The following is a 22766-nucleotide window of genomic DNA, read 5'->3' as shown; positions in this document are numbered from 1 at the left end:
GAAGAAGTTCCACAAAGGTTCATTTCTTGTAAAGCTTAGTTTATGACATAACTACATCAGTCAGAACTGTTGCAAATCAGTCTCTGTTGAAAATGACAGCAACTAACATCAAACTGACTTAAGCCAAAAAAGGAGTATATGAGCTATTTATTGATGTATAACAAACCACTCCAAGATTTAGTGGCTTGAAATAATTTATGATTCTGTGGGCTGACTGGGATCTTCCTCTGCTAGTTTCACTCATGCAGCTGTATTCAGCTGGCATGCCCATTAGGCTGGAAGGTCCAAGCTGGCCTTCCTGACATGGTGGGCAATTGGTACCAGCAGTTGGCTGGAGCACTCCTGTTCTCCTGCACATGGCCGCTCATGTAAGAAAGACTGACTTTCTTACATGGTGGCCTCAGGGCAAAAGTCCAAGAGGGTGAAGGCAGAAGCTGCAAGGCCCCTTGAGGCCCAGTCTCCAGAACTCACACAGGGTTGCTCTCAACACATTCTATGAGTCAAGGCAAGACACAGGCCAGCCCAGATTCAAGAGGTGGGGTCATAGGCTCCACCTCTTAATGGAAGGAGCCACAAAAGAACTGTGGCCATGCTTTAGCCACCACAGAAAGTTATTGGCACATATAAATGGGAAAAACAGGGGAGCTTTAAGCCTAGCTGTATCCAGATGCTCACAACATATTATCAGAAATCGGGCTCTTTCCTCTCTCAGCTTTGTTTTGCTCTGTGCTGGCTTTATTCTCCTGTTCATTCGTCAGGACCAAGTGACCACCAACCACTCTAGGCCTACATCCTCACAGTGTCCCAGCCCAGCCAAGAGTTTCTCTTCCCCAACAGTTGCAACAAAAAGTCCCAGAATTGAATTCATGGGCCCAGCTTGGGTCTCGTGACCATCCCTGACCCGAGAGAGAGAGCACACACTCATTGACCAAGCCCAGGTCACACCCGCACCCAGCAACTGGGAGGTGGGATCAGTGCACTTCGATGATGGGGACTGAGAGTAAGGGAGGGGTTTCTCCCAGAAGAAGGTAGAGATTCTATTACCAGGAAAGAGCGAGTAGATATTAAGCAGACCAAAACCACAGATGTTTACTACAATAGGCTTCTCAGTAGGTCACAGGGCAGAGTCCCCACAGAATGCAGTGAACGGCTCTCTCCCAATGCATCATGCAACTAGGCCAGCCGAAAAGTCCCAGTTTCCCACTGGGGCAGTATGTGAACCATTGAATGACTTGTTGCACATCTGAAAAACAAAGACGTCAGACAAAGCCTTTGGCGCCATGCACTTGCACAATTCTTCCATCTGGCAAAAGATGTCCTTTCTTGGGCATTTGTCACATTGCTCCCAAAGATGCCCCTCCCTAGTAGGAAGCAGGATGCTTTGTCTTTTAACTCAGTGGTTTTTCTGGATCAGATGCAAACACAATTTCCCCTTTGCCTCCCACGGTCCCATCAAGGGCCAACTCATAAATGAATAAATGAATGAGAGAATGAATCAAAATACCCCTCCCTAACTAGAGCTGTGGTCAGATCCAAAGCCCTCAGGTACAGGGAGCAAAGGTGGTCATGGAGAAATCCAACCAGTCTGTCTCTTTGGAAGCTCTTGGACTCTGCTGTACTTATCTACACTGGAGCTTTCATCTTTTCATCTTCATGGACTTCTCCTGAGTATGGGACAAGGAACTGGAAGAAGCAATTTTCGTTTTAAATTTTATCACGTGGTAAAGCAGCTGCATGTGGCCCTTAAGACTTGTCTTCCACGGAATTGGACACTAACCTTTTAGAACTGCTGCCCAGATAAGATTCTCAAGTTCATGCCAGTACAGGAATGGCTCCAACCCCAAAACAAGATGCTCCTCTACCCTCAAACATGAACTTAACACTTGGAAGTGTAGAGGCCAGAGACTTCAAGAAGCTCCCTTCCTTCCAGCGAGCTTGTCTTGATATATGTAAGTAACTACTGGCAAGAGCAAATGGAATTTACATTTGTTTATGTTCTTTGAAGTCACAGGTTGCATAGGCCATGGATTCCAGTCCATTTATTCCTTTCTAAAATTTTAGCCTAAAGAAGCCTCAAACTAGAGTATGCATGAGAATCACCTGTGGTACTTTTTAGAAATGCAGATTCCTGGACCCTCCAGCATCTCAGGTGAGCTACAGACTATACTTTAGGAAATATACTCTTTAAGAAATGCACATCTACAGGATGTAACAAGATTCTTATCTGCTGGGTCTCAGCTCCTCAGAGCTGGCAAAATTAAACACTCCATGAGTTGGATGAAGCTATTGGGGGTATATGGTCATAAGCCCAACCAGCCTTGGTTAGGACAGGTATGGGCAAGCAATCTACACTGTGATGCACAACCGACTTGCTTTAGCTCTGGGGAATACCTGGTTATCAGGTTTTTCACAGGTAATACAAGGTGAGAGCCTTTGGGTGTTGGGGACAGGCAAGAATATGTCCCAGGGTCTCACAACAAACATCAGAGAAAAATCCCTTCATGCTTCCAGCAGGAGGAGAAGCAGCCTTTTTGAAACAGCCAGAGCATTCTGTTCATGCTGTGAACGAGGCCGGCCCTCCAGAGAAACTATTTTACCAGGGCCTAACTCATTGGGGTTTTATCAGAGCCTAACCAACCTGGGGGAAGAGAAATACCCAATTCCAGCCCCTTGTAGCCATCCTACCCACCTAAGGAGAGGAACACACTGAGAAGCACTTGTGAAGTTCACAGTCCAGAGGCCCAGGCTCACTAAAAGACTGAGCCCTGATCATAGGACTGTAGAACACTTCTCTGGCCCCTGCACCTCACCACCATACCACTAAAGGTCTATTTATTTACAGTCACTTCTACCCAGTACATCAGGCCTGACTTTCAATTAAAAATTTCAAGGCTTACTGAAACGGAAAAATCATAATTTGAAGAGACAGAGCAACCATTGGAACCAGACTCAGATATGGCAGAGATGTTCGCATTATCAGGTCAGGAACTTTTTAAAAACTATGATTAGTATGCTAAGGGCTCAAATGGAAGACGCAGACAACATGCAAGAATAGATGGGTAATGTAAGGAGAGAAATGGGACTTCTAAGAAAGAATCCCAAAGAAATGCTAGAGATAAACACCGTAACAGAAATTAAGAACACCTTTGATGGGATTATTAATGGACTGGACACGACTGAGGAAAGAATCTCTGAGCTTGAGGATATAGCAATAGAAACTTCAAACAGAAAACTGAAAAGCAAAGAAAAAAAAGACTAAAAAAAAAAAAAAAGAACATAATATCCAAGAATTATTGGACAACTACAAAAGGCATAACATGCATGTAATGGGAATATCAGAAGGAGAAAAAAGACAGAACAGAAGAAATATTTGAAGAAACAAAAATTGAGAATTTTCCCCAAATAAACATCAGACACCAAACCACAGGTCTAGGAAGCTCAGAGAACACCAAGCAAGATAAATTCCAAAAAACGACACCTAAGCATTTCATATTCAAAGTGCAGAAAATCAAAGATAAAGAAAAAAACTTTTAAAAAGCCAGAAGAAATAAACACCTCACCTATAAAAAAGCGAAGATAACAATTACATTGGGGTTCTCCTCAGAAACCATCCAAGTGAGAAGACAGTGAAATGAAATATTTAAAGTGTTGAGAGGAAAAAAAAAAATCAACCTAGAATTCTGTAACCTACAAAATTATCCTTCAAAAATGAAGAAGAAGTAGACTTTCTCAGACAAAAACTGAGGGAATTTGTTGCCTTATAAGAAACGATAAAAGAAGGTCTTCAGAGAGAAAGAAGATTACTTAAGTCAGAAACTTGGATCTACATAAAGAAAGGAGTAGCATTAAAGAAATAATAAAAATTTTTATTTTTCTTATTCTTATTTGATCTAACAGATAACAATTTGTTCAAAATAATAACAGCAACAATGTATTCAATGATGATAGCTTATGTATAAGCGAAATGAATGACAGCAATGATACAAGGGACAGGAGGGAGGAATTAGGAATACTTTGTTATTATATAAGGTACTTGCACCACCCATGAAGCAGTATGGTGTTATTTGAAAGTGGACTTGAATTAGTTGTAAACGTATATTGCAAATTCTAGTGCACCTACAAAAAAAGTTAAAAATAAAAAATATATATATACAGACAGAGAGAGAGTTGATATTCTAAGAAAGGAGAGAAAATGAAATCATGTAAAATGCTCAATTAAAAACACAAGAGCAGAAAAAAAAGTGGAAGACAAAAATAGGAACAAAGAACATGAACAACAAATAGAAAACAGTAGCAAATATGGGAGATATTAATTCAAAGATATCAATAATCACTTTAAATGTCAATGGTCTAAATACAGCAATTAAAAGTATTTAGATGGAAAAAAGTGCGTGTGGTTGGCACAAGCCCCTTATCTGGAAATAGCCCTCCAGGAAGTCATGCTAACAGCAAGGATTTTTGTTTCTGAAATGCTCTAAAAGCAGCCTGGAGATCAGATGCAGGCCCACCCACAGGCTCTGATGGGACTGGCTTCCCAACTCCAGGTAAGGGAAAGCTAGGCATCCAGTGAGCGGAGGAGGAGGCCTAGAAAAACCAGGCGCTGCTCCTCTAGCTCCATGGAATTTGCCTGGGGACCGGATCTGGGCACGTACTGGGCAGTCACTGGGCAGCCTGACCCTTATGACCCTGAGCTCAGAAATAATGAGGAGGGCCTTCTGGTCACCTCTTACCAGCAACTTACCATGCCAGGAAAGAAAGAAAATGAAAGAAGACTTCAGGAAGGAGACAGTGTACAGTTGTCTGGAGAAGACATGGCCACATGGCATATGGAGGAAGACCTCGCCAAAGAGCATCTTTCCTCCACACGTTTCCATGAGGGGGTCCTCCTGACCTCATGGAAAAGGCATAAGAGGAGGGAGATATTTGATTTATTGCACACAAAAAAACTAGCTTTGTTTTAAACAAAAGGAAACAGAACCACAAATTAGACATCTTCCACATATTGATGAGCTTTTTAGCTTTAACTCCAAGAGGGAAAACTATAGGGAAAAAACGTTTGGTTCTCATAGGAGTCATCTTTCTTGTTACCGCTGTTCTTTTTATGAATAGTTAACATTTACTGAGCCTCCTGCCATTACTTCATTTAAGCTCCACAATGACCCAATGAGGTACAAAATATCTTCAAATTACAGATAAGGAAGCTGAAGCTTAGAGGTTAGTTAATTTGCCCAAGGACACAACAGCTAGAAAGCAGCAGAGCCAGCAGAAAGTAGCTTAATCTTAGGTCTCTTTGGCCCCCAAACCACTACTCTGCACTGACTCTGGATGGGCAAGAAAGCCTCAAACGGTAACAGCTCAGACTTCTCCCGTCACCCAACAGTGAGACGGGAGGTGCATTTCATTCTCCAGGTAAATGCAGCTTTAATGAAAGAAAAGATACAAACTGAGAATCAGCAACAGATGTGGGCCCAGTCTTTTTCTAAGCCTCCCCCTTGACGGGAGAAGAAAGTACAATAACACACCACTAGGAGAGGGCACGTGATCCTCAAAGCAAAGGAAAAGATGAGAAGGATGGAAATGATGCATCTTGTCCTCTGTGCAGCTCCTGACTTCAGGCTGCCTGGGCCAGTGCAGATGTGAATCTGCCCCAAGAGACAGGGAAAAACCATCCACAGAAGGAGAGCCCTGGACATTTTCAGACGCTCTTCAACAAACATAAAGGGTTTCCACTTCAACCCTCAAATTGAGTATTGATTTGAAAAGGTCTCCCAGGAAAATATTGTGCCAACCAAAAACCACATTCCCTGTGCTCTAGACCACTTGCCATTTAATTTGGGCACATCTGCACTGATTGCACTGCTATTGACAAGCATGGAGAGTCTTACGCCAAGATCTACCTTCACTTCAAACTGTATCTATCGCAGGTCACTTGTTCTATTTGCTCAGCTGCACATTTCTTAACTGAAATCTTCAGAATTTGCAGAAACCGGAATCCATGTCTTTAAGGGACTGAAAAACCAGAACCCTATGAAATGGAAGGTATAATAACATGGATGGTGAAGATTCTGCATGTCCTGAGTTTTTTGGCCACATGTTCCAACCACTGTACATTGGTGAATTGGCCAAAGGCAACTCAGAAATATAATCCTCTCCTAAAATTCAGGTTTTTTCCTGCCCTCAGCCAGACTTTTGCCACTTTCCCAAGTTCTCCAGGACACCTTTGAATGGAAAAGTCAGGGACAGAGCAATGGAGAGTGGAGATCTGGGCTCTGGCTCCGGCTCTGCCACCAGTTAGCTGTGTGGACTCAGGACAGTCCTTACCTAATGTAAAATGAAGGACCCCTGAGATTCCTTCCAATTATGGGACTATGTGGTCATGTTCTCTTCATGTTGGGGGCCCTCTGGAATCATCTTCATTCGGCCGATTCTACTCTGAAAGTATCCAAACTTTTCCTACGTTCGCTTTTTCTTATCGGCTCCTAACCTTGGGATGTCTGCACTGGTGGTCACCTTGGAGGTCACTTATTCTTCCTGTAATGATGAGGGAACTGGTCACACAGTAACAGGAGATCTCCCTCTCTGGGCTCTGACCATGAATGTCGGCACACTTCTCACCACACGTCCCACCCACCACTCTGCTGGGCTACGAATGTGACAAATCCCCAGATGGATACTGTGCTTGTTGCCCCAGCGTCCTTTCCACCCTTCCACCTTATACAGCCATGTGGTCAGGAAGAGGTAGGAAAAATAACCTGACTGCCAGCTCCAGAAATGGGTATCTTCTTTCCTACCCTGCACAGAGATCAGTCTAAGGAATTTAGGCCTACATCACTCACAGCATGGCACTCTCCTGGCCAAAGGGGTTGGTTAAAAATGGGCATTTGATTCAACTTAGATCAATAAGCTGAGAGCCAAAGTTTTCTGAGAGTATCTAGGAAAGGGTGACTGGAAGCCAATTCTCTCTTCCCTCCCCTAGAAAGTGTGATGTTTAGATATGAAGCGTGGAACCACTGCAGCAATTCTGCCACCAGGAAAAGCTAGGCTTCAGATTAACAGACACCACAAAAAGGCGGAGGGAAGAGACATAAATGCACTGAGTGTTTGATAACACCGTTAAGTCACCAAATCAAACCAATCTTGAAACCTACTTTGTATCTGTACCTTCTATTACTTGAGCCAATGAATCCCCTTCATGGATAAGCCAGTTCAAAACATGGTATCTGTTTCTTACAAGATAAATTCCCAACTAATGTGTACGTACCAAAGATCACACACAAAGCTGATCTACAGTTACACTTCAAAGGCCTCCCGATTAGCACCAGAGAGTAAAACCAGCTCCCTCATGCTCTTACTATTTCCACCAGAAACCAAGGAGACTCCCTTCCTAGGCCACCAACCAAGAATTCAGGCAGAGTTTCTCTCACAGTGCTGGGGTCACGTGCAGCCTCCCCACCGGGAGGCCAATGCTGAGAAGGGAACATTGGCCCCCAGGCCCCCTTCCTCTGTACCCCTCCATGCCAACACAGAGACCGAAAGACGGCAATGCCACGCAAAAGGTAGAAGTGCTTTTCAGTATCACCTATTACTTGTTTAAAAATCAGTGACAGGGCTTCCCTGGTGGCACAGTGCTTGAGAGTCCGCCTGCCGATGCAGGGGACACAGGTTCGTGCCCCGGTCCGGGAAGATCCCACATGCCGCGGAGCGGCTGGGCCCGTGAGCCATGGCCACTGAGCCTGCGCGTCCGGAGCCTGTGCTCCGCAACGGGAGAGACCACAACAGTGAGAGGCCCGCGTACCGCAAAAAAAAAAAAAAAATCAGTGACAACAGCTAACAAATTAATGGTCCCAAAATGACCATCGCTGGGTGCTAATATCACAGATGTTATGTGCCTCCTGATGGAAGTACACACCAACTGCCATGAAACATACTTGCCCGAAAAAATATCAAATCTACATCTGATCAAGCCTCTGGATCTCACTATCATTTTCCAGGAAATATAAAGGATACAGGAACATGTTACACAACTCTATGGAAATGTAACCAGCAAAAGCTAGTGTGGAAAACCCTAGAACACCTGTTTATTCAACAAATAAATTACAAAGTTAAAGGAGGTGGAGAGGAAACTCGTGGATTAAAAGAGGATTAAGATACAGAGAAGCCAATACGTGGACCTTAATTGGATCTTGATCTGAGACATAATCAGGGAGATTTGACTGTTGATTGAATTCTACATTGCAATCCCTATATTAAGGGATGGTTGTTAATATTCTTTGGTTGTGATGTGGTTTTGTGGTTAGGTGTTTTTTAATGTCTTTTTCTTTTAGAGATATATATGAAAATATTTATGATGATAAGATATAATGTCTGAACTTGCTTCAAAATAATATGGTCAGAGGACTAGAGGATGGGTGGAAGAATCGAGCTGTTGTTGGAGCTGTGTGAGGGTTCCATAAGAATTCACTAATGCTAGTCTCTGCTTTTTTGTATATATTTGGAAGTTTTCATAACAAAGAAATGTTTTTTTTAATGAAGAGAAAGGACCCAAAGATGAAGGAGAGTCTAAGCTCTTTGCCAAAGTCCTAGTGTCATTTCCAAGAAAGCCTGTTTACTCAAAGTAACACTTTCTATATAAATTTCCCCAAGTAATTACCTTGACAGAATACTTCTGGTTGACACATCTTCTTTCCAAATGTTATTGAGAATTTCTGAAACACAGGACAAGCACTCCTCCCACAGGGTTACATTAAGAAGTTTAATTCACAGAAAATACTATATAAATTCATATCAAACATTAAATCAATGTTTGACCTGTGTATTGTATTTGTTGCTGCTTGTGCAATCTGAGCCTTCATAAACTTATTCACCTTAATTTCCATAATCTTAGCAGGGAGAGACCTTTCTCATCCTGACACCAAGGACAGAAACCATAATGACAGATTAGTTACACAAAGATGTAAAATTTAGAAGATTGAAACCAGTGTCTTTTCATAATGAAAGGCATTTGCCAGACATGACAGCAAAACAGATTAATATCTTAGTATTTAAAAAAACAAAAAACCTCTTCCCAAGTCAGTCTGTGAGGTGAAAAAAAAAAAAAAACTACCACTCCTGTTTGAAAAATCAGCAAAAATTCGGGACAGATGATTCCCAGAAGGAACTAATGTAGGACTGCCAGATACAATATAGGATACCCAGTTAAATTTGGATTTCTGATAAATAACAAATAATTTGGGCCATACTTATTCTAAAACACTACTTGTTGTTTATCTAAATTCCAATTTACGCAATTTACAATTTAGGCAATCCTACTTTTCATTTGCCAACTCTGGCAACCCTAACTAATGGCCAATAAATTTGAGAAAATGATCAACCTCAGCTCTAATTATCAAGGGAGAGCAAATACAGCAAAAAGAGCAGAGGTCCCACCAGGCAGGGGCGGAAGAAGGACACTGCACCTGCACCCACCTGGCCCACCTGGAGCTCAGGGGAGGAGGCATGACCTTAGGGCCTCACGAGGGCAGGAGGGAGGTAGCCAGCACTTGAGGCAATGGGGTCACAAGTTTGGTTGAATGGCCCTGAGCATTGTCTTCAGGGGAAAGGAAAAATATGATCAGCGGCTTGGAGCAGAGGACCCCGTGCAGAAGCAACACTTTTATTATTTGCTCTTAAAACTTTGCTGTGATCTATCCAAATGCATTTTTATCTTTTATGGAAAATTTTATGATGTATTATGTAATACACACAAAAAGGAATTTAAATATCTGTGTACTCATCTTCCATTTTAAAAACATAAAACATCACCAGCCAATGGTTCTCTCCCTCCTGCCCTCGCACCCTAGGTAACCACTATAACCTGAGCTTCAGAGTTATCATCGCCCTCAATTTTCATACTTTTTTTTTTTTTTTTTTTTTTGCGGTACGCGGGCCTCTCACTGCTTGTGGCCTCTCCCGTTGCAGAGCACAGGCTCCGGACGCGCAGGCTCAATGGCCATGGCTCACGGGCCCAGCCGCTCCGCGGCATGTGGGATCTTCCCGGACCGGGGCACGAACCCGTGTCCCCTGCATCGGCAGGCGGACTCTCAAGCACTGTGCCACCAGGGAAGCCCCTTCATACATTTTTTACATATGTTTGCACCCCTAAATAAAATACGTATAGTTGTCACATGCTTTCATCCTTCATATAAATAGCAGCATAACATATGTATTCTACAATTTGCCTTTTTTCACCCCGCATTTTGATTATGAAATTGATCCATAATAATGAGTGGTGCTTTATATTAGTCAGTTTCAGCACTGTGTAATATTCCATTATTTGAATATACCAAAATTTCTATTTCTCATCTCCTGTTGACGGACAGTTAGCTGGTTTACAAGGTTTGCTACTACCAAACATTGCTGCTGTGAACATACTTAAACATGTCTCTTAGTATACATGTCAGTGCGTTACTCTAGGGTATATGCTGGAGTGGAATTACAAGCTCAAAGAGTGTGTGCAACTTCAACTGTAATTCTACAAAGTGATTGGACTAATTTATATTCCCACCAGCATCAATAAATGCATTTTTTACAGTTACATCCTGCTGAGGTTAATTGAAAACTCTCCTTTAAAGCAGACTGAGTTCAAAGCAAGCAGAAATTGAGTCGGAGGCCTGGTACTAATAGTTACTAACCCTAAAAATCAACCCAACACGAACATGAGCTGGCTGTGTCTGATGTAGATGGGGATTGGGCTGGATTGAGACAGCTTTGGGGATTTCTTTAAATCATGCAAGTTTTAATCTTCATTATTTTCCTCTAAGATTAAAATATGCTCATTGTAAACAAAATTATTTTAGTTACTAAGACACATCGCATAGAAATGGAATATCCCCCAATGAATACCATTAACAGCATGACATATAATCCACACAATTTTTCTATACATAAGCCAACTTTTTAAATTTAATTTTATTTATTTTTTTATACAGCAGGTTCTTATTAGTCATCAATTTTTTTTATTCAAACAGAAAGTCCCAGAAATTATAATCATCCTCATCAGTTCGCTCAGTCCCGTGTGATTAATTTTTTTTCGTCTTGATCTTTTGTTCGCACTTTTATGAATTCATCAGTTTTCCATTAGAGTTCTGAAAATGCTTCTTCATTCAGTTGAGCAGTATAGTCAGTTACCAGAAACCTGTACTTGTCAGAGTCTTTTCCGTGAATTCCTTGAAGATGAAACGCTTTTATAGGAACATTTTTGTGAAAGCTTCAGAGTACACCCAGAACGGTCTGTAAATGACCAAAGACTTAAAAGTGACCACGGTTAAAGATTTGAGGGAAGTTCATAATAATGCAATTGACAAGGAAATTTAGTTATTTCTGAGATATACATTTTAAAATAATAACTAGAATTATGACTTATAACATTATACCAGAACATATAAGATTTTTAGGAATTTCATGTAATGTCTGAAACATTTATATTAACATATTTCCATACAAATAACCCAAAGAAAGTTTAGTATTAGTTTTTTTTAATTTTTTAATTTAATTTTATTTATTTTTTTATACAGCAGATTCTTATTAGTCATCAATTTTATACACATCGGCGTATACATGTCAATCCCAATCGCCCAACTCATCACACCACCACCTCCAACCCCGCACCACTTCCCCACCTTGGTGTCCATACGTTTGTTCTCTACATCTGTGTCTCAATTTCTGCACTGCAAACCGGTTCATCTGTATCATTTTTCTAGGTTCCACATATATGCGTTAATATACAATATTTGTTTTCCTCTTTCTGACTTACTTCACTCTGTATGACAGTCTCTAGATCCATCCACATCTCTACAAATGACCCAATTTCGTTCCTTTTTATGGCTAATATCCCATTGTATATATGTACCACATCTTCTTTATCCATTCGTCTGGTGATGGGCATTTAGGTTGCTTCCATGACCTGGCTATTGTAAATAGTGCTGCAATGAACATTGGGGTGCATGTGTCTTTTTGAATTATGGTTTTCTCTGAATATATGCCCTGTAGTGGGATTGCTGGATCATATGGTAATTCTGTTTTTATTTTTTTAAGGAACCTCCATACGGTTCTCCATAGTGGCTGTATCAATTTACATTCCCACCAACAGTGCAAGAGGGTTCCCTTTTCTCTACACCCTCTCCAGCATTTGTTGTTTGTAGATTTTCTGATGATGCCCATTCTAACTGGTGTGAGGTGGTACCTCATTGTAGTTTTGATTTGCATTTCTCTAATAATTAGTGATGTTGAGCAGCTTTTCATGTGTTTCTTGGCCATCTGTATGCCTTCTTTGGAGAAATGTCTATTTAGGTCTTCTGCCCATTTTTCGATTGGGTTGTTTGTTTTTTTGATATTGAGCTGCATGAGCTGTTTATATATTTTGGAGATTAATCCTTTGTCCATTGATTCATTTGCAAATATTTTCTCCCATTCTGAGGGTTGTCTTTTTGTCTTGTTTATGGTTTCCTTTGCTGTGCAAAAAGTTTTTAGTTTCATTACGTCCCATTTGTTTATTTTTGTGTTTATTACCATTACTCTAGGAAGTGGATCAGAAAAGATCTTGCTGTGATTTATGTCAAAGAGTGTTCTTCCTATGTTTTCCTCTAAGAGTTTTATAGTGTCTGGTCTTACATTTATGTCTCTAATCCATTTTGAGCTTATTTTTGTGTATGGTGTTAGGGAGTGTTCTAATTTCATTCTTTTACATGTAGCTGTCCAGTTTTCCCAGCACCACTTATTGAAGAGACTGTCTTTTCTCCATTGTATATCCTTGCCTCCTTTGTCATAGATTTGTTGACCATAGGTGCATGGGTTTATGTCTGGGCTTTCTATCTTGTTCCATTGATTTATGTTTCTGGTTTTGTGCCAGTACCATATTGTCTTGATTACTGTAGCTTTGTAGTATAGTCTGAAGTCAGGGAGTCTGATTCCTCCAGCTCTGTTTTTTTCCCTCAAGACTGCTTTGGCTATTCGGGGTCTTTTGTGTCTTCATACAAATTTTAAGATTTTTTGTTCTAGTTCCGTAAAAAATCATAAGCCAACTTTTTTTTTTTTTTTTTTTTGCACAAAGGGGATTATGTACTTTGGGTTGCATTTGACCCTTTTTACTGTGTAATATTTCTTTACAAGGAAAGAAATAATCTACATTTACCAAAAATTCTGTTATTCAATAAATATTTACTAAGCACCTGTTCTTGAACAGGATGGAGTCTATAAAGAAAACTAAGCAACACCACCATTGCAAGACCCCCAGGCTAAAACGAAAGAAACTCATAGATGAAGGTCATAATAATGGCCCCCACTTATCAAGCACCCTGTATGAGCCAGGCACTGTATCAGACCCTTAATGAATGTGGTAGGCAAAATAATGGCCCCCCGAAAGATGTCATGTCCTAATCCTAATAGTGCTACAGTATACTGCAAGGAGGAATTAAGGTTGCTAATCAGCTGACCTTAAAATAAGGAGAACAGTCTGGGCTCTCCTGGTGGCCCAAGGGTCAGAAATCACAAGGTCCTTAACTGGAGAAGAGAGAAGCAGAAGAGTCAGAACCAGAGAGATGGAAGCATGAAAAAGACTTGACCAGCTATTGCTGGCTTTGAAGATGAACAGAGGCTACAAGCCAAGGCATGCAGGCAGTTTCTAGAAGGTGGAAAAGGCACGAAAATGGATTCTCCCCTGAAGCCTCCAGAAGGGAACTCAGCTCTGCTGATTATTTAACCCAGTGAGATCTGTCTTAGACTTCAGACCTCCAAAAATTTGTGTTGCTTAAGCCACTAGGTTTGTGCTATGTGTTACAACAGGAATAGGAATAGGAAGCTAAGACTTCCCACTTCATCCTCCCTCCACCCTGGAACAGAGATGCTATGCCTTCCATTGGAGAAACTAGGGAACCGAGGACCCAACAGGTTAACTTATTAGCCCAGGCTCACAGTGGCAGAGACAGACTCAAACTTGGGTCTGTCTACCTCCAAAGCCTGTGCTGAGGCTGCCCCACTACCCTCCCTCTACGGTCAGCTAGAACACAGGGCAGATGGGGACACGCACTATCCTAGGGGTAAGCAAAGCACAGTGGGTGAGAGAACCCTTCCTGGGGCGAGGCTGGGAGGACTGTGTGGAGGCTTTTGAATGATGAGCGGGATTCGGACAGACAGAGATGAGGAGGGAAGGAGAGGTCAGGAAATGCAATGTGGTTAAGTGCAACCAAAGTCTGGGGCACATGAGGGTGGGGATATACAGTGAGAGGTAAGGCTGGGCACCTCGGTGAGAGACCAACACTGTCCAGTATGACAGCCACTAGCTACACGTGGCTATTAACATTTACTCTTAATTGAAATCAAATTAAGTTTAAAAGTCAGTTCCTCAGTTTTACTTACCACATTTAAAATTCAATAGCAAAAAACCCCACAAAAACAAACAAACCAACCCACAAAAAACCCTTCAATAGCCACATGTGTCTAATATTGGACAGTGCAGATGCAGAACATTTCCATCCTAGCAAAAAGGTCTATCGGACAGCACCACTGACGAAGGGGAGTCGTTGGAGTCATTGTTTTTGAGCCAGTCAGGGGCACTGTGCTCCTGAAAGCAGGCTCAATGTCCTTTTATAACACTGCCCACCTCACCCTCTTACTTGTTACTGCTTTTGTGTCCTCTCCCCTGGGGTTTTGCAGAATTTTTCAAGAAGCGATGCATGATAAACATGCCCCCAAAATATTTTTAACTCCCAGCGCTGTCTTAGAGATGTTATCTAGTCCTAAAAATGAACCGTTCCGGGAAGTGGGTCCAGTTTTTCTCCACTGCCAATACTTGAAAACAAACAAACAAACAAAAAATAACATTTGGCCCTTATCTAACGGAATCAGATCAATGCTGCAGTGAGAAATGGTTTTTAAGGGGAAGGGACACAGTCGCTCACATTTGCAGAGTATTTGTCAGGTTTCAAAGCACCTGACACATTATCTCCCAGAACCTGGCTCCACCCCGGTCCTCCGTGATGGTGGCAGGGGCTCTTCTGAGGCTCCAGCTCTTCTGAGTGGCCTTTCCTGCTTTGTAGAGGCTGCCCTGCTTTGGCTCCAGAAGAAGGAGGCCAAAATCAATCAAGGCAACGGCTGGGAAGTACATAGAGCTCCACACCTAACGTGATTAGATGTCTGCCAAAGGTAAGATTAATTTGTGATCTAGCGATTGAGTTTAGAATGACGTCAGGTGCAGAAGGAAATCCAATTAATTGCTATACTGACCTATGTCGCTTTGGCGTCTCTGTGAGGCCGTTGGGAGTGTTGGTGGAGATCCAGTTCTCCTATCCCCTCAGTGACTCAGGGCTCCTGCACAGCACATATGTACAATGCTAACCCTGTTTGGCATGCCTCACAAGCAGCTCCGATCGATTTCCCATCCGCAGCTTAACCCTTGTCCTCTCCCAAACTGCTCCGCGGTGACAAGCTCAGGAGGAAGGGGCCCTCCACATGGACATACCCACCCCCCAGCAATGCCAGGAACTTGGCTGCTTAAACAATAGATCTCTATGTGGTCGGGAGAGAAAGGGTGCCCTGTACCTGCTAAGCGGGGCCATGCTCCCCTCCCCAGCCTCTGCCAAGGCAGGCGAGGGAGGAGGTTGGAATGAAGGCAGCGATCAGCCCGAAACACGCCTCCCCCACCCCCGCTGGCAAATAAGGCTTCTGGCCCAAGCGTCAGTTGGTGAACTTTTCTACTCTGCAGGGCTGGGGACTCAGATGTACAGGGTTGATCCCCCTGAACAAGGGAGAGAGAAGACTGCCTACCGCGGGCTCAGCTTTGCAAATGAGCTCATTGGCCAGCTGATGTAGACATTTACGCCGGAGCCTGGGCCGGCTCTGGGTATAACCCAGCGGTCCCCAAGCTTTTTGGGACCAGGGACCGGTTTCGTGGAAGACAATTTTTCCACGGACGGATGGGGGGCGGCGATGGGTCAGGCGGTAAGGCGAGCGACGGGGAGCAATGGGGAGTGGCAGATAAGCGTCACTCGCTCACTCGCCGCTCACCTCCTGCTGTGCGGCCAGGTTCCTGACAGGCCACGGACCCCTACCAGTCCTCCTCCTCCCGGGGTTGGGGCCCCTGGTCTAACCAGCCAAGAATTCAAAGAAAAACCAATCATCACTCCCTAACGTGGTATTTTCTAAGATGCACATCTGGAAAGGGGGAGGAGGGAGCAGAGGAGGCAAGAAAGGAGTCTCTACAAAGGGAATTTGTGTTTGCCTGACCTCAGGTGCAAAGAATGGAATTAAACATAATCTTTGGCTCGTGACACACTCAACATTGGTCTAAGCAGGAGCCACTCTTATTTTTTATTAAATAAGCTATTGATCTTTACCAATGGACAAATACTTTCAAACTCACGCCCCCCCCCAAAAAAGAAGGTAAAGTATTGATACTAACTTACACAAATCATATGATTTTCCTGGCCAATCCAACCCTCTGCTTCACCCTAACCTCCCCCGATCCTGTGTACCTTGTTTTTCTTTTCATATAGTTTTCTTGCAGCTATATGTATTCCTAAAAGTGTTTTTATTTAATTTTAGCTATTTATAAATTTATAAAAGATGTCACGCTGCATCTTTCAGTGCATTTCTTTTACTTAATATCATATTACCCAGATGCGTCCATATTTTTGCGTGTCACTGTTGTTCATTTGTTTTGACTGACTATAATTCTCCATTGTGTGGATACATCACAATTTATTCATCTACCCTCCTACTGATGGGTACTGGAGCTCTTTCCAGGCTTGTGATAGCGTGAACACGGTTGCATATGTCTCCTTCTGGACATGAGTTTCTCTTGGGCATATACACCTAGGAGTGGAATCCCTGGGCTCTAAAAAATGTGAACATTCGGGGAATTTCCTGACGGTCCAGTGGTTAAGACTCCGTGCTTTCTCTGCCAAGAGCTCAGGTTCAACCCCTGGTCGGGGAACTAAGATCCCACAAGCCAAGAGGGGCGGCCAAAAAAAAAAAAAAAAGTGAATGTTCCACTTTAGGAGATAATATCAAAGTGTTTTCCATTTGATTGAATTTCCTAGAGTTTCTAAGATGATTGTCTCCTCTTCCTGTCTTCCTCAGTTTTATTTCTTTAAATTTCACATGTCAGCTCTATCAAAATATTTAAATGAAATTCTTGGTCTAACACCTTGAGTAGCCCCTCAGCTAAAACCCCCATGTGGAAAAAAAAGGTTTCTGTCCTGAACACAGACAATAAGAAAGGCATCTCTGCAGACACAAGGACACACCCTGGTCCAGACACTGAGACAGGTTAGTCAAACAGAAGGGAACTGTCTACAAGCTGCTTCACATTTGGCAAATGCAAGATTTTTTAGAAAGGGTTTAGGTGGAGTCAAAGCCTGTTCCCCCATCCAAGTCCGCTTGCTCAGTCTCTCCTCCCCCACCCCTCCTATAACCACCCCACATGCTTATTTTTAAACAAGGAACAAAAGCCTAAAATGGAAAAAAAATAATAGTTTGTTAAGTAACCAATTTCACATTTAAATGAGAGCAGGGAGTCCAGCATGGACATCACAGTCGAATTCATTTCAATAAATATTTACAGAACACTTTGCAGTATGACCAGCACACTGACAAATAACATCTCTATTCTGCCCTCAAGAGGTTGTGAGCTTGTTCACTTAACAAGACAGAATTATGCGTGGAGTGCCGAAGGGGCAAGTTAGAGCTGAGAAGATGAAGATGCTGGTCTGATCTCAAGATGCTCACTGTAGAAGAATTAGCAAAAGCTGGAAGACAAGTGAAAGAGATACCGAAGTTGTACAAAGGTGAGAGTGATCGATTCTAACCAAAATGCTTTTGTGCAGGAAAGTTCCCAGAGAGTGATGCTAGAACTAGGTTTTAAAGGATGAATCAAGTATGTGAGAGGAGAGAGGACAGTTAAATAATATAGCTAAAACAATTAAGAAATAAAATTTCTTAGACTTCTTGACCTTTTCTCCTATTTCTCAAACTTTTTTTTTTTTTTCTTTTATGGTACGCGGGCCTCTCACTGTTGTGGCCTCTCCCGTTGCAGAGCACAGGCTCCGGACGCGCAGGCTCAGCGGCCACGGCTCACGGGCCCAGCCACTCCGCAGCATGTGGGATCTTCCCGGACCGGGGCACGAACCTGTGTCCCCTGCATCGGCAGGCGGACTCTCAACCACTGCGCCACCAGGGAAGCCCAAACTTCTTAAATCTATTTCCTGCCTCCAGTCCTGCACCAAGAAGGTGGAACCTGTGAATCACTGTTAAACATGCATTATCTGCATTTATTTGTTCATTTCACAAGTGCCAGGCCCTGTGCTGAGCTCTGGGGATACACCGATGGACAAGACGGGCACGATTCCTGCCCTCACCCAGCTCCCAGTCTGCCAGGCAGACAGAGGTTTAGACAAAGACAGGCATTAGTCAGACTCCATCAGCCTGGCAGAGCCCCTCCCCCATTCAATCCTCCACAGAAAGGTTTTCAGTAAAGTGTGCAGGATTAAAGAAATGGCTGTCTCCTCCATAATTAAAAGGCTCCTGGCCAGCATCCCAGGTAGCCACGCGGCTGCTCAGAGCTGAGAGGCCAAGAAATCAGGTGCTTTCTACATAATAGCCTCCAATCTGATACTTGATAGCTGCTGGTTTCCAGAGTCAAACAAATGTCAGGCATTTTATGAAGGCAGGAAACAAATAAAGGGGCAAGGATTGGGGTCTAGGCCTCGGGGGAGCTCAATTAGTGAGCCAGATAAAGTTAAACCGAAAGGGCATGCTCTCGGTTTCCTAGAAAGCCAGCTGGAAAAGATGCCAATCCTTAAGCCTCTGTCACTCAAAGGATTAGCAGAAGAGACCCAGGGATGCCCAAGGGAATACTGCAACAGCCAGATGTTTCTGCTCCTCCTGTGACACTGCCATTCACAACCAGGGCCACATTTCTGAGGCCACCAAGAAGACAGAGAAGAGAACTGCAGTCTTCTGGAATAGGTTGAAACTCAAAGACATCACCCTTTAGTGATACAGACACCCAAAAGTATCAGTAATGCTTTCTTACAGACTCGCCTGATGCCCATTTAACAGGAACGGCATGACTAGTTGGATGAACACTCCCCGCAGCTTCTGGGTGGTATGGAAAGCACACGACCTGCACATCCGTATAAACTGGGATTTGGCTCCCACTGCTGTGGATGCACCATGAGTGTTTCAAGCAAGGCTTTTAGCCTCCCTAAGTCTCACTTGCAAAATGACACTAAAAAGACCCATCTTCTTGTTCTTATAAACATAAGTGATCATGGAAAGTGCCCAGCTCAAGAACTCATAAGTGGTGGCTTTCAATGGGGCCTATAAATGCATCCAGGTAACCACACGCTCAAGGCGGTAGCTTCCTCTTGGTACTTTCTAAGTGTGTGTGTGTGTGTGTGTGTGTGTGTGTGTGTGTGTGAAAGAGAGAGGAAAGGAGAGAGAGAGAGAAAATGCAGCTGGGACACATAAGCCTATTTACAGTTCCTGTTTGTGTTCCACCATTTCTGTCAAATTAATGAACTAAAGAAGCTGGAGGGGAAACGAACCAATGTCTCTATTTTCCCCTGAAGTCCCTAGCTTTCCCCTAAGAGCTGCTTCCCCCAGATTCAGGAGGCAAGGAAGGAGAGCCATATGGCTTGAGACGCTAGACCCGCCCGGCAGCAAATGAGCCCCCCGCCATTTGTCTCCGGGCCTCTCATGTGGGCGGGCATCCAGATTTCAGTTGGGGTGCTCTGGTCTGCGTCTCTTGTCTTGACTGTTCCTAATTATTGAAGGGAACGCCGTGGCTCTCCTGACCTCAGAGTTTAAGAGCTGTGAGTCCTAGTATCAAACCAAGCAGCTTCATTGAAAAGGCATATGCTCATCTGCATCCATAAAAGTCACTCCTGGAGCCCTGACTTGCCCCAGCTTTGGGAACGCCTGCTGTCGAGGATTTATGACACGCCCTGGATCTAATCGGCCGCACTTTAACTGCTGCTGTTGCACATCTGGTCATAAAAGCAAGGGCCGGCCCAACACGGGGACAAACACTTTTCTTTCCTAAGTGGCTGCAAATCTGATCTCACAGTGATAGCCGGGCTCGGATGTAATCAACCAGCACCTGGGCGGTCATGACGGCTCATCGAGCTCTGCAAGGCTTTTCCCACACACACGACAGCTATAAAGATGACTCTCGTGGTAGCAAGAGCTGTGAATAAAGAACCTGCAGTCGGAACAGGTGGCAACAGGCTAGGCCGAACAATACCCAGGAAAGCGTGAGTTGGTTAAGGAGCCCACCTGTTCACAAAGATCCCAGCTACTTCCACATGGACTCTCCCACTGCCTGGCGGAGGCAAGCAGCTATCTCCATAGACAACTGCCCTGACATACGTTAATCCTCGGCCAGAGATTGTCTGGATAAATTTGATCAAATGAACACCTAAGCGGTTTAAGAGGACACTTGTTAAGCCAGTGGAATCCTTCATTAGACCGAGTGGGCGCATGGGAGCAATAACCTAGCCCAGCAACGCACACAATGCCGTCGGTTCCGGGAGGTTTTAGAATGCCCTGAACAGCCTGGCCTGTGCACAGAATTGGCACGTTTCACATCGTTCAGGAACTCCAATCAGACCAAGGTTCAACAAGTAGTTCAACCTCCCGCGCCCGAACGCAGGGGAAGAGACCCTTGAACACTGCCAGCTCCTCTCCACCAGCTCTCCCCAGCCTCCACCTCTACCCCTCCTCCGCCGCTGTGCCTAGCGGGAGGGAGCATTAAAATTATCTGCTGCGGGTTTTATGAGCAGCGATCGCTTTTTAAAACAGCAACAACACAAGGTCCTTGTGTGGCTCTCGGGTAACCTAAAACCCTGGAGGCAGAGCTGCCCCCCACCGCCGCCTGCCAAGAGCACCAGCGCTCCGGGACCGCAAGCAGCATGAGGCACCTCGGAGGCGGAAGGCACCTCTAAGGGTCTTGGAGCAAAAGGCCCTGGGAGAAGAGACTGGGAGAGAGAACGCACCAGTGACAGCGGGGGAGGAGGGCAGGAGGGAGCGGGCAGAATCGGTGCTGCAAGAAAGAATGGGTGGGTGGGGGGCGGGGGTAACAATGGGAGAAATTTTTATTTCAGCAACTTCGCCGAGAAGCCCACGGGGGACTGGGTAGTAGGTGAGGAGGGGGACGAGGTCTGACGCCTCCCTTCCCCCTCTCCGCCACCTCCCCCACACACAGGAGGAGGGTCAGCGACCTCCCCCCCACACAGGAGGAGGGTCAGCGACCTGGGTCTCCTTCCGCAGGTGGGCGCGCGGCTGGGGGCGCACTTACCCTGGGGCCCGTGGTGCGGTGGCCGCGAGTCGGGGACAGCTGCACCAGCACGAGCAGCAAGTGGGGCGCGAGCAGGCGGGCGCAGCGCGCGGGCAGCATGGTGCCAGGCGGGCCGGGCAGCCGGCTGCGGACAGGGGTGGCGGGCTCCACGGGGCGCACGGCCGCGCCGGCCTTCCTGCCTTCCTTCCCCCGGGGGGCCCTGGCGACGGCGGGCCGCGGCGGTGCGGCGCGAGCTCGCGGAGGCTGCGGTCGGAGCGCGCGCTCATGAACCGCCCCGGAGGGGAGCTGAGCGCGAGCGTGTGCTCTGCGTGTGGTGCTCTCGGCTCGGCCGGGCCGCGGCGGCAGCAGGTTGGACGCCAGAGCTGGGCCATGGGAATTCCCGTTATAAATCCCCGGGAGGGGTGGGGCGGAGCCCGACGGCCCTGACTGACGGGCCGAGAGGCCCGTGGCAGCCGCCCCTCTGGCAGGTGAAAGCCAATGGGAGAGAGGAAAGAGGGGCGGCTCGCGGTCGTCCCCACTGAGGAATGACTCTCGGTGGCTTGGCAGAAGTGGGCGCCAGGAGAGAGCGGGATAAAGAGGAACTTCCTCTTGGCCCTTGGGTCTGGTGAAGCCTCCGAGAGCTCCAGCAGCCTGAACCTACCAGAATGCCCGCCCGGCTAATGATAACACCTTAAGCATGTACCGTTTTCTGCACGAGTACGTGACTTGTCACAACAGCCGGATGAAATAGGCAGGGAAAACACTCCTCGCCTCGTTTTTTCAGATGCGGGTACTAGGGCGCAGAGGGGTTCAGAAATCTGCCTCCTGGCTGCATCAACACCAAGAACAACTGGGAAGTCGCCAGGTCATCTGCACAGAGCGCTGGCTGTGACCGGGGTTGGGCGTGGGGATTAGGCGCATTCGCTGCTTGCAAACAAGATTCCAGCGGGTGACACACTTAAGTCCTACAGCGGCTGCCCCGGGAGCAGAGTCGAGAAGAGAGAGAAAGCACGTGCTGGGCATCTCCTTGCTGGGGAGGGCCCCTGTGGGTATGGGATGATGCCGACCCGTGGCCCTGTGGTGGATCTGGGATTAGAACCCAAGCGTCCTGGCTCCCTGCCTGGAACTGGAGGGCCAACAGGCAGCCTCTCTGAGGCCTAGGAGCCCTGGGAGGAGAGGTTCGAGGGGAGGTGGTTTCCTGGTGGGGGGAGAGAGAGGAAAAAGCATTGGTAGGAGGAGTAGTCTGTGGGTGCAAAGACCCCAGAGATGGGTCAGAGGAGGGAGGGAGACCTCTCCTGAGTGCCCGTAGGATGTTGGAAGGCTCTGCCCAGGGCAGTCCCCAGGGGTTCATCTTGGGAATGGTCACAGACACATCACACCAGCTTCTCAACGGAACCAGGTGGTCCACTGCATTCAACCCAAGAGAACCATGGTTTACCTTCTTATGTGGAATACA

At 45.3% G+C, this 22766-nt stretch overlaps 1 protein-coding gene across 4 annotated transcripts in view; it reads right to left on the bottom strand.

Annotated features, from left to right (window-relative positions):
* SMOC1 (SPARC related modular calcium binding 1) overlaps positions 1-21702 on the bottom strand; it is a 150809-nt gene extending 129107 nt beyond the window's left edge. For 2 of the 4 annotated variants that reach the window (XM_029237733.1, XM_029237734.1), the window contains exon 1: positions 21332-21702. In XM_029237733.1, the coding sequence (XP_029093566.1) occupies positions 21332-21430 (99 nt within the window). In that variant the 5' untranslated portion in view covers positions 21431-21702. The remainder of the gene's footprint in view (positions 1-21331) is intronic. The other 2 variants (XM_029237731.1, XM_029237732.1) reach the window with 2 other exon arrangements.
* Between the last annotated feature and the right edge of the window lie 1064 nt (positions 21703-22766).

This window comes from Monodon monoceros, unplaced genomic scaffold, assembly GCF_005190385.1.
Source record: "Monodon monoceros isolate NGI ecotype Baffin Bay Population unplaced genomic scaffold, NGI_Narwhal_1 Super_Scaffold_21, whole genome shotgun sequence".
Taxonomy (NCBI): Eukaryota; Metazoa; Chordata; class Mammalia; order Artiodactyla; family Monodontidae; genus Monodon; species Monodon monoceros.
Note: the sequence above shows the minus strand (reverse complement) of the source record. Positions and strands in the feature narration are given on the sequence as shown.